This window comes from Sinohyriopsis cumingii, chromosome 3 (assembly GCF_028554795.1).
Source record: "Sinohyriopsis cumingii isolate HCF-2022 chromosome 3, ASM2855479v2, whole genome shotgun sequence".
NCBI lineage: Eukaryota > Metazoa > Mollusca > Bivalvia > Unionida > Unionidae > Sinohyriopsis > Sinohyriopsis cumingii.
The window spans coordinates 111,390,185-111,403,175 of record NC_142963.1 but is presented as its reverse complement, the minus strand read 5'-3'; the positions used below and the strand labels follow the sequence as shown (position 1 = coordinate 111,403,175).

The 12,991-nt window shown below is 34.7% G+C and overlaps 1 protein-coding gene across 3 annotated transcripts in view; it reads right to left on the bottom strand.

Annotated features, from left to right (window-relative positions):
• The window catches only part of LOC149803583 (queuosine-tRNA galactosyltransferase-like), a 58,535-nt gene that overhangs the window by 30,406 nt on the left and 15,138 nt on the right, over nucleotides 1-12,991 (bottom strand). For all 3 annotated transcript variants that reach the window (XM_089953328.1, XM_089953330.1, XM_089953331.1), the window contains exon 3: nucleotides 6,994-7,093. In XM_089953328.1, coding sequence (XP_089809454.1) covers nucleotides 6,994-7,093 — 100 coding nt within the window. The remainder of the gene's footprint in view (nucleotides 1-6,993; nucleotides 7,094-12,991) is intronic.

Here is a 12,991-nt window from a genome sequence, read left to right as displayed (position 1 = left end):
GGTGAAAACTCCATGCCAATATCACCATCCGTTCAGGGGAGTAGTGACAACAAAATTTTCAATAAGGCCATTGTGGCAGTCCAAGATGGTCAGTTTTATTTAGGACCAACAAGACAAGAGGTCTTATGATGAAACCTTATGCTGGTAGTCTTTCCATTTTGGAGGAGTAATGATAACATTTTCAAGACAGCTGCCATGGTGGCCATATTGGATAAAAGATTGGCACCATTTACATTTAGGACATTTAGGACCAACAAGACATCATAATCAGTCTTTTGGCAAAAGTACAATGTTGATATGACCAGTCATCTAGGAGAAATAAACTATAAGGTTTTTACAATGGCAACTGTGGTAGCTAAATAGTAGGTCAGATTGGCACTATTTTCACTGATAAGAAGTAGCAATAACAAGATTTTCAAGATGGCCACTGTGGCAGCCATATTAGATGTCTGAACAGTACCTGTCTGATTTAGGACCATGTAGATATCATAAGAAGTCTATCAATAAAAACCATATGTTGATAAGACCATCCACTGAGGAGGAGAAGCAATAAGATTTTCAAGATGGCCAATAAGGCAGTCATATTGAATGTGCAAGTGGCATGATTTAGGATGAACTAGACATCATAAGAAGTCTTTTGGTGAAAACCCTATGTCAGTACAACCTTTTGTTTAGGAAAAGCAGCAATAAGTAAGATTTTCAACCTGGCTGCTGTAGGATCAACAAAAACCCCATGCTGACATGACCATCCATTCAGAAAGAGTAGTGACAAGATTTCAAGATGGCTTCTGTGGTGGCCATATTGGACATCAGATGCACCATGTACATTTAGCACCAACTAGACATACTACGAAGTCTTCTGGTGAAAAGCTCATGTCAATATGACTTTCTATTCAGGACGGCCGTTGTGGAAGCCATACTGGTAGTCCAATCAGTACCATTTGTGAGAAACCCAAGATTGATATGATTTCTACTCAGAAGGAATAGCAAAATTTTCAAGACTGCTACTTTGCTGATCATGCAGTGGCCAAACTGGATGTTCATGCAGCACCATTTTCATTTTGGAGCAACAAGACAAAGGAATGAATGTGTGTGTGTGTGTAAAGTTTCATAACAATACTGCATATAATTTAGGAGTAGCAATAACAAATATGTGTTAATGGATGGATGGATGATAGATGATAACTGAACATCCAATCCCATAAGCTCTAGAGTTAAAATGGGGAAAAATTCTAACCCTATGGGATAAACCATGAAACCAGGATGATACAAGATAAAAATAAGTGCATACTAAAGTTATTTTCCAAAATCTAGTGTTTTATTGCCAAGAATTTAAACCATTTCAGATATACTTTTAAAAAACACTCCATTTGATCAAATATGGTAAAAAAAGTAGTTTCTTATATGCTTTACTTAAAAGGATAGTGATGTTTAAAATTGAATATGTCAAAAATTAAAGAGAACAACTTGATAAAAATGACAATGATGGATTTGTCAAAATCAGTAAGGGACTTTCTCAGATATTTAAGTTTAAAAGTTTCAAGTGATGTAACTTCCCCCATTCATATTAATATTCAGTAGTTCTCATAATCTCATACTAATTAATATTCATAAGTTCACATGACGTCATACTAGATATTAAATATTTTTTAAAAGCTATAAATATTCAACAGCTCAAATTCAAATAAAAATGTATGTCAAATGGCAATACTCATATTAAAATAGTTTCAGCAACAAAAAAAAGAATTTGAATGATTAATTCTGAACCTTAAATCAAACAGATGATTTTCATATCTTTGAGTGTCATACTTAAACTAAATTTACTCAAAAAGATAAATTTAAACTTTAAATTCTCAATTTAAATCTTTTTTTTGTGTCTTTTAAATCTCAATGACATTGATTAACATGTAGATATTTACATAGAACTTGTATCAGAATCAAAATAAATAATTTCCTTTTATTTATTCTTAAAATATATTTTTAATCAAATTTGTTTTCCTCATAAAAATCAAGAGATTGTTACTCTGCCCTGAGTTACCTCCCCTTTAAAATACTCGAATGTTTCAAGTATTATAACAATTTGCCCTTTTTCGACCAAAACTTCTTTGTTTTGCAGATCTGTGCCTGTTATCAATAAGTCACATACAATTTTCAACTTCACTGTCACTTTCACATTTTGACAAAATAAGTTCAATAAAAATGTTTGTCATGGCCTTTGACCTTGAATATAATATCACTGAGAAAAGATCATTGACATTGTCTCTTATATTATCAAGATATATCCACATGTTAAATTTGGCAAAATCTATAAATTTGTTGGTAACACCAACTGATGAAGTAAATTTTGATTCTTTGATAATGCTCACCTGATAAAAATAAGAAACCCCTTGGACAGAGAGAGGCCCAATCTGCTCAGTTACTACAGTGTTGAGGACTTGTGAAGGAGTGCTTGCATTATGATCAAGAAAGTATTAGCTAAGAAAGATATTTTACTTCAAAAATTGGTTACTTCTTCAAAGATATAATCTGATCATAACATAGAAGGAGAATATGTGACAGGAGGAGGGAGTTACATCCCCTTACCCAAGAACTGACGCTGGTTGTCTCCTATGTATGAGAACCAGCTATGAGTCTCTGTATGCCATGGGCAAACCAACAAAAAATCTATCTTAAAGTTTTTAAAAAATCACTATCACAAGTCCAGTAGAAGTATAATAACCAACATCATTACATACAATTAGCATGGCTCTACAAAAGATGTAACTAGAAGAACTGAACTGGATAAATCTGTATGTAACTAGATGTATGTAACTAGATGTAACTAGAAGAGCTAGATGTAACTAGAAGAACTGAACTGGATAATTCTGCTTCATAAATGCACATGACTAATTCTCACGACCATTTTTCTTACAGATTGATATTCTTCTTCTAAACACTGGAAATCAGTAAGTTCAAGACGTGACAGAGACTGCATATAGACCTAGACTGATCAACTCTTCTGATGCCATGCGCATACTTAACAGGAAAACCAAAAATGCTTACAGGACATACTACATGATAGTCACTGGTGATTCTAATTCAAACGTTACATCCATTCCAGGCTGCTCCATGTCACTGGATACAAGATTTATCTTGGTCACCACACCATTTATTCTACAGTATGTGAATGCATGACAAATGATGTAGTGGTAACTAGGATTAATTAGTAACTATTAATTATATTGCAATTACATCTACAATTCAATGTTGTCCAAACATCGAACAAACTGGTAGCTGAATGATGTGATCACTCACTGGTGCAGTAAATAATTGAGTACCTGTATGCACAGCAGATGCCAGGTACAAGTCGATATGATGAATACAGATATTTGACTCTGACTTTGGTACCCTCACCAGAACATCAGTCAATCACATGGAGAAAAAAAATATTGCTTTTTTTAATAATAAAAACTTTAGAATTTTTTGTATTGAAAATCTATTGCCATTTTTATGTCTTTGATTAAGTTTGAAAGGCATTATATCATTGTCTTATTAAAAAAAACCAAGAAATAATGCAATTTCCTCATCAAAGGGAAGTCTTAGCTACAAGAGATCCATATGCAGAAAAAGGAGATGCCTAAAACTGAATTCTCCACAATGTACTTCCAGCAAATGCTAAATAAGTACTTACGGCTCACTCTGTTCAAATCTCAGTTTAAAGAATAAAGAGATCAGTGACTAGTAATTATTCATGGCCACTGAAGAATAAAGTAAGTTTCCTTTTGTACTGAATCTCTGCATTTTATGCAGATGTGTGTATCAAAACAGCTAAATGTTTCAATACATTATTGCATCAGAGGAAACAAGATCATATTATGTTCATGTAATGTATTTAAAGAAGTAGAACTTTACGGAATTTTTCAGGCTGAGTTTGATCAAAATCCATTCACACATTTTTTATTATTCTCATAACTCATTATAGACAAATTAAGAAGTCCCTCAAATGGACCAGGGTTCTCAATAGGTTTAAAAACTAAAATGTAATTTAACCCTTGATCCCATAATCTCTTGAGTCAAAATGAAAATCTCAAGAGTCAAACTGAAATCTTAATAGTTATTAGTTTTTGACAGAGCTCATAGCTGTGATTGTTGTTTTTTTATGGCAATAACTGATGTTTAAGATTTCTTGTCTCATAGATAGATACAGCATGGTGGACATTGTTTACAGTGGGTGTGTGTGTGTGATTTGGATTTTTAATGTAGCTTTAACAATTTTTCAGTCATATCGCTATGATGTCTGCATTGTGGCAGTTTATAGTGACGTCTAGCACTGGGGCATCATGCCGCAGAAACGTATCATGATGTCCCACCCAGTCACATTACCCTGACACCAGGTCGACCAGTCCTAACACTAACCTCTTAATGCTGAGCGCTAGGCGAGGCAGCTGTTAGCACCATTTTTTGTAAGTCTTTGGTATGACTTGGCCAGGGATCGAACCTACGACCTCCCGCATCCAAGGCAAACGCTCTAACCACTAGGTCGCCAGAGTGGTCATTTACAGTGGGAATTAAATTGATTTATTATTGGTGATATCATCATTAATTCAACATTTTTGTGACAGAAAATGCATGTGGGTAAATGTATATTTATATTAGATTCAATCCCTATCAGAAAATCTATTGTCCCTAATGATATTTATTATCTATTAACAAGCAAAGTGTACATCTATCAGCCACTAAATGCAACACTAAGCACACTCATTTAATCAAATGCTATGTACTGTTAATATATCTAAAGCATATGTAGTAAATACCATCCATCCCAATTTCAGGACAAGACAAATCTCAGACAAAGATTTGATGCAAAGAAATGTGGTTTCATTGCGCTATAAGATGATACTTAATCTACAAAATTCCAATTTTGCAATATATGCACATCTAAGTGTGACATCAGCAATCTGTTAGCTCTGCTCTTCTGTTGATCATTGGTACATACAGCAAATTTCTGATGGAGTGCATGTGTTCAGTTGGATATTATGCACCAGGCAAATCAAGGATAACTAAGACTGATGTTAAGGTTGAAATCAATGTGCATCAAAAAAATGCACAGGATGGAATTTCCAGGCATTAAGAATGGGTCACATTTAAATACCAAGCATCACAACCCACATGTGTGTGTGTCAAATGAGAACCCTATACTCTATTGTTGGTGAAAACACAATGCCAATATGACCATCCATAGAGTAGTGATAACAATGTCTGCCATATTTGATGTAAGATCAGCATCATTTTCATTCAGGACCAACTAGATATATTATCACAGTATTCTGGAAAAAAACAAGATTTTCAAGATGCCTGCTGTGGTGGCCATATTGGATGTGTAAGTGAAACATTTTCATTTAGTGCCCAACAAGACATGATAAATCTTATGGTGGAAACCCCATGATGGTATGATTTTCCATTTAGGAGCACTAACCATGGCATTTTCAAGATTACTGCCATGTTGGCCATATTGGACATCAGATTGGCACATTTTTCATTTAGGTCCAACTCTTCTAGTGAAAACTTAATGTCTATGTGACCATCCATTTAAGAGAAAGTAGCAATACTGTAGCAAGATTGTCAAGTTGGTTGCTGTGATTGCCCTTATTGGACAGCAAAGTGGCATCATTTTCACTAAGGACCAACTATACTAGACATCATAAGAAGTCATTTGCAGAAAATCCTATGTTGATACATGTATGACTTTCTGTTCAGGAGGAAAAGAGGCATTAAGTATAAAATGGTTGCCATTGTGGCCATATTGGAAATCATATCAGCACTATTTTCATCTGGGACCAACAAGACACCATAAAGCGTCTTCTGGTGAAAACTGCATGTTGAAAGGACCAGCCATTCAGAGGAGTGTAACAAGAAAGAAACAAGATTTTCAAAATGGCCACAGTGACTAGCCATATTTTATGTCCAAGTAAATTCAGAACCACCTTGACATTATAAAATGTTTTTGGTGAAAATTCCATGTCAATATGATCATCCAGTCAGAAGAAGCAGCATTTTGTTTTAAATGGCCACTGTGATTGCCATCTCAGATGTCCAAGCAGTACCAATTTCATTTAGGACTAACTAGACATCATAAGAATTCTGGTGAAAAATTGGATGTCAGTAGGACTTTCCATTCATGAGAAGTAGTGACAAGAAAATTTTCAAGATGATTGCCATAGAGGCCATATTGAACATCAGATCAGCATCATTTTCATTTAGGACCAACTTGACAATTTTACCATGAAATTGTGTTAAATAATTGCCAGAGCAGAGATAATCATGCATTTAATTTAGCATAAAACATCATACAAAATCAATTTTTTTTTAAATTTGAAAATTACATCAATATGAATCTGTATGGAAACTAAATAAATAAATAACATTTCAAAATTATTGGTTACAAAAACGATAAATTTATGTACATTTGAATTGATATGCCATGTAATGCCAGTCAGCAATGTGACAAACATTAGACCAGGATGTCTGTCAAGTTTACCATTGTGCCTGTTATAATGTCATGCATATTCTAGCTACAGTATTAGTCAAAGACTCATGAATATCTGCAGGTACTTGTTAATGACTGACATTTGGCAATAGGTTAATCTGGAAATACACTGAAGTATTTTACAGGAATGACAGATATTAGATTTTCAGGTACTAAAAATTCAAACATAACTTAAAAGAGAAACCTCTGTATTTGATTTTAAAATGCTTACTTATGCCCAGGAGAGATCTGGTCTATGTGGGCAAGTACAGCAGTTACCGAGGATTCACCTCAGCATAATTCATTAAGTTATACCCTCTATATTCTTTCACAATAGGGTACTCATATGTCAGTTTTTGATTTACTTTGTAAACTACACTATTAATTCCCTTGACTGCATGGAAATGAAATCTGACTCGCCCTGCCTAAGCTGACATTTATCCAGCATAACTCCAACTATTACAATATGCAACTGTGTAAGAAATTACCTCCCCTTGGACAACTGTCCTGATGACCACTAATTATAATTGTTATGTCCTTTTCTGCCAGCTTGTCTTTCCAACACTGAACGATACTCTCTGAGGAATCCTGAAAATGAGTAATACTATCTATGTTTACAGCATCAATGAATGTTAGTATCTAGGTTTACAGCATCAATGAATATTAGTACATAGGTTTACAGCATCAATGAATATTAGTATCTAGGTTCATATCATCAATGAATATTAGTATCTAGGTTTACAGCATCAATGAATATTAGTACATAGGTTTACAGCATCAATGAATATTAGTATCTAGGTTTACAGCATCAATGAATACTAGTATCTAGGTTTATAGCATCAATGAATATTAGTATCTAGGTTTATAGCATCAATGAATATTAGTATCTAGGTTTAAAGCATCAATGAATATTTGTATCTAGGTTTAAAGCATCAACGAATATTAGTATCTAGGTTTCTAGCATCAATGAATATTAGTATCTAGGTTTATAGCATCAATGAATACTACTAGTACATGTATCTAAGTTTACAGAATTAATGAATCCAAGTATCTAGGTTACTGAACATTGAAACCAAGTGATCTAAACCAAGAAGACTAGAAAAAGACAACCATGCACAAATAAAATTATCTTTTGCAGCCAACATATTTTATTTTAAATAATTCTCTAAATTTGCTTAATAGCCTATGGCTACTATAACAATGAAATATCCAGGATATAATCTGCGCTTACATAAATTTACATAAAATAATAGATGTCATTATGCCTCATCAATTTTTAGGTCATTACAAATATTTTCCAGTATCAGCAACAAGCTGAAATAAACTAGTTGACGCATAATAAAGTTAAAGGGTTGAATTCCTGTAGAAACAGCAATGTAAAGTTTCGCAAACATAACCATTTTTCTGTTTTATTTGTTTGTCTTGTCTATGCTTTGTATCTGCCTTTGAAAAAGACTCAATAAAGAGTCGAAAGCGCTCAGGCTAGCTAGAGACTAGTTTCGCACTGTTTGTTGTAAGTTTATTGCATTTATCACAATCAATCCCTGACACACATGATCCCTTGCTTGATCCAGTGCACTTGAAAGGATTGTTATTCGCCATATGATTTGTATTCTTTATACATGTGTGTGTGTATATATATATATATATATATATATATATATATATATATATATATTTTTATATATATATATACACATACAGTGGAGCCTCGTTAATCCGCACTCCATTTATCTGGAAACCTCGCTATCTGGACATAATTCAATGGGAACGGAATTCCTAAAGGTTAATTTGCTCCGTTAATCAAGAAATCCGTGTTCCGGATCCGGAAATCAAAATCGGGGACCAAAGTGTAAAATTACATTAAAACTTGTCTCAATAATCCGGAAATAATCTGTCCAAAAATAAGAAAATTCGAAAAATCATATGTGAAAATACAATCAGAAGAATAATACATAAAACACAGTAGTGAAGCCCTTGAGAATCTATGGCCACTATCAATAACTAAGTAGCGTGACCATATTGTAACCAGCGATTGTATAAACAATGTCTGTTTTAGCTAGTCGCCAACGGGAGTGTTAATAATTAAATAAACACACTGGGATCAAATCATCCACGCTTTTTGACATAACATATGGTAAATAAATTAAAAGTGTCATTAAGCCTCTTTGTTGTTTACCAACTGAATGTAACAATCACAGTTTATTGTTTGCTGTGCAAATACAGTTGACATTTTTAAGCTGTGGACAGTATAGGGCTTCATTTTCAAATAAAATGGGGACATCAATCATTAGCAACTGTAAAATACGACTTATAAAAATGACTGCATTTTATTAGTTTACCATTATGCATTTAACTGGGAGATAACAGTTTGTATTTGTTGTACTTTTTACATATATTATGGTGACACCATCAAGCAAGCGCAGACGAGTAGAGATACCGGCCAGCATAAAAAAGAAGATTTGTCAGCACAAAGAAGATCACCCAAAAGCTACAATTCAAGATATACGCCAGCATATTATAGCTTACTATTCCTTAGACACTGGCAAGTCGACAGTTGCAGACATTATAAAAAACAAGGACAAATGGTTGTCCGTACCTGCCGACTCAGCAGACCTAACCCGCGCTCGCCATGCCAAATATCAACAAGTCGATGATGCCTTATTCGTGTGGTTCTCAGACGTGTCGGCCCACCATGCTGCCATCAACGATGAAATGCTCATTGCCAAGGCAAAGATACTCGGAGACCAACTCGGCACCGCTGACTTTGCCTATTCTCGTGGATGGCTACAACGCTTCAAGAATCGGCGGGGCATCAAACGCAAATTGTATGAGGGAGAAGCAGGGAGTGCCGACATGAACAAAGTGCAGGCCGGCAGAGAAGAACTAAAGCGACTACTGCAAGACTACGACCCACAAGACATATTCAACCTGGACGAAACTGGATTGTTTTTCCGACTGGGGCCAAACTACAGTTTAGCAACCCACAACATTAAAGGCCAGAAAAAGTCAAAGGATAGGATCACCGTGACACTCACTGCGAACGCAACAGGGACCATAAAATTGAAACCATTTGTCATAACTAAAGTCAACAGACCTAGGTGTTTTGGCAAAATATATAATCCAGACACAAATGTGAGATAAAGACACAACCGCAAAGCTTGGATGACGGCAGAACTTTTCATCGACTGGTTGAATGAATTCAACAGACAGATGAGGGTAGCCAAACGCAACGTCATCTTACTTGTAGACAACGCTGCAAGCCACACACAAGGGGACGTTCGATTAAGCAACGTAAAACTACACTTCCTTCCGGCAAATACAACGGCACACATTCAGCCAATGGACGCTGACATAATACGTGCATTCAAGGCCCACTACAGGAAACAACTGGTCAGACATTACATTGACTGTGCTGACCAAGGCAAGGTTCAAACTGTGGACATTAGGCAGGCAGTACACATGGTAATGACAGCGTGGGGTTCAGTAACACCAACAACAATCTCAAACTGCTTTAGACATGTACAGATCATACCGACAATAACCACTAATGTCGAAGATAGTGATGACGGAGATGACATGCCATTAAGTGAGCTCAGAGATCTAATAAGAAGCCTTCCCACCCAGACTGAGATGTCTGCCGAGGAATTCGTACGGATAGACGAAAAGGAAGAGACAGGGCAACAACTCAACGATGATGACATTTTGACTCTGGTATCTAAAGATGAGGTTCCAGACAATGATAATGAAGAAGACGATGATGACACTATCGACCCCGAAGGAAAAAACATTACCATCAACCAAGCCAAGGACAGTATAGTAACATTAATTTCGTATTTTGAGCAGACGTCAGCAAATTTCACCAGTGATGACATAAAACAATAGCGAAGCCCTTGACAATCTATGGCCACTATCAGTAATCATTGCAGATAGATCCGCCAAAGAATCCAGGCAAACAAAGGTTACAGACTTCTTCAGGAAATTGACATAATAAATGTATGTACAGTACATACATGTACATGAACATAGTGTGATGTGTTTGATGTGTTAATTGTCTAAACTTCTATTTACTGTATATGTACGTACAAGCACATGTTATAATAATGTGAAATAAACACAAATTAATAGATGTATTCATTAATTTCAACTATTATTGAATATACAGTACATTACATTTAAAGCTAGCATATACATGTACATATATACGGTGTGATGATATCGTAAAATAAAAAATGTGCATGATTCAATTATCTGGAAAACTCGTTAATCCGGACATATTCGCTGGGAACGAATGTGTCCAGATTAATGAGGCTCCACTGTATATATATATACCACAAGCTAATGTTCATGTCTACATGCATTTACCATTGAGTCATATGCTACATTTTGCTTTGTATTATGAAATGTAGGACCAGCTGGTTATGGACAGGATGTAGGACCAGCTGGTCATGGACAGGACAGTACCATTTTCAGGCTAATGGTCCTGTGGGATTGCAGGATTTTTTAGCAAGTTTCACACACTGGGTAAAAGCCCTTTGTACCTACTTTACCAAAACAAATTTTGAAATGAACTTTGTCTACCTTTACTAGCAACCAGTCATTAAATCTCCACATAGGTATAATTGGCTTCAGACTGGGTTATAAATGCGTTTGACTTATCTCTTTATGCATGAATTTTTGGCAAGAATCTCAATGATTGAACCATAATTACAGACATATTAAAAATATATTAAACTGACAAAAAAGTTTCTCAGAAAGTATGAAAATACTAAATTTAAAATGTTTTAGTGTGTGATGAACAGAAAAAATGATTCCACAGTTTATATTGTACTTAAAGTGTTCAATAGCTAAAGAGGGTGGAGGCAGAAGTGTTGACTCAAACAAACCCTGTGTCAATACAATCAAGTCTTTTCCACATTTCAAATTTATTATGCACCGACCTTTATATCATTAAGTGGGATGATCGGAATGTTCTATGTTATGAATCAATTTACAGATCACACTCTATGCTAATGTAGTGTGAACTTGGTGAATGTTTTGAAATGTTTCAGTAATGAAAGAAAACATGCAGAAAAATACTGAAAACATTTGAAACACACTCTTTTGTCCAAAAGAGAATCTATATTAGGAAAGAAGTTTGAATAATAAGCAATAGGTATATGTGCAATTGTTATAACTTACTTCAATTATTTAAGTTTTAAAACTGCAATTTTATGCAAAAGACATTATAAAAAGGTAATTGTAATTCTAGTTTTTATATTTGCTGTATTTTATTATGAATAAGGTATTTTTATGTACATACTATTTATTTGGTATCTACCATATGTATTTGCTTGTAAGTTGAGTCATAATGTGCCTACAGATCAGGGTCTATGTTGTTTATTCTACTGATCAGTCCTAACAAACTGCACAGACCCAGACCTATCGACGTGTGAATAAAAAATAATTTGCAGGAATCCAAGATAAGACCAATTTTCATTGTAGCTGTTGAGTGTTGAAACCATATTTGACATTCTTCAGCAATATGATTGTCAAATCAGCTGCTGTTGTGGACATATTGGATGTCAGATTGGTACCATTTTTATTTAGACCCAACTAAAAATTATTATATATTTTTTGGTGAAAATCGAATGTCAATGTGACCTTCCATTCAGTGGGAGAAGTGACAATATGACCTCAAGACTGGCCAACAAGGCAGCCATACTGGATATATCATTGGCACCATTTTCATTTATGACCCACAAGGTTTCATAAGTCTTTCATTGAAGACCCAATCTTGATATGGCCATTCATCTGGGAGGAGTTAATATATTACTATTTTCAAGATGTCCAGCATGGTGGCCATATTGAGGGTCAGTTTGCATCAATCTCATTTAGGACCAACTAGATACCATAAGAACTCTTCTGGTGAAAACACCATATCAAAATGACTTTCAATTTAAGCAGAGTAGTAGTAAATATAGGTTACTGCATTTGTATTGGAAAATATGAACGAGTTTTTTCGGATGGATACTGCAGTATATCCATCTGTCAAAACGAGTTCACATTTTCCCATACAAATGCACTAACCTTTTTATTATATACTCATTTTCTTATTGTACCTAAGGCTTAATTATGTAAAGAAAAATACACTACAAGAAACAAAGTAATTGAATGTATGCTGTATTTCAAAATAAATACACAAGAGCACATTCATCAATACACAACAACAATGATAATGCACACATAACTCTGCCCATCGAAATTTGAACTAAGTTGCATGTTTGTCATCACTTTAAAAAAGAATTGCCACTTTTTGTCTATCCAACTTGAAATTTAGAGTCATATTTGTAATGAATGCGCATTGCAACATGTTTTTCTCACTAAAGACTTCTGTCAAAATTACTCCTAATAGCTTCTCATCATTTACATTTTCAACTGTCTTATTATTAATGGAGTGATATATCTTTCTTCATTAACTATGCATTAGTTTTACAGATGTTCCCA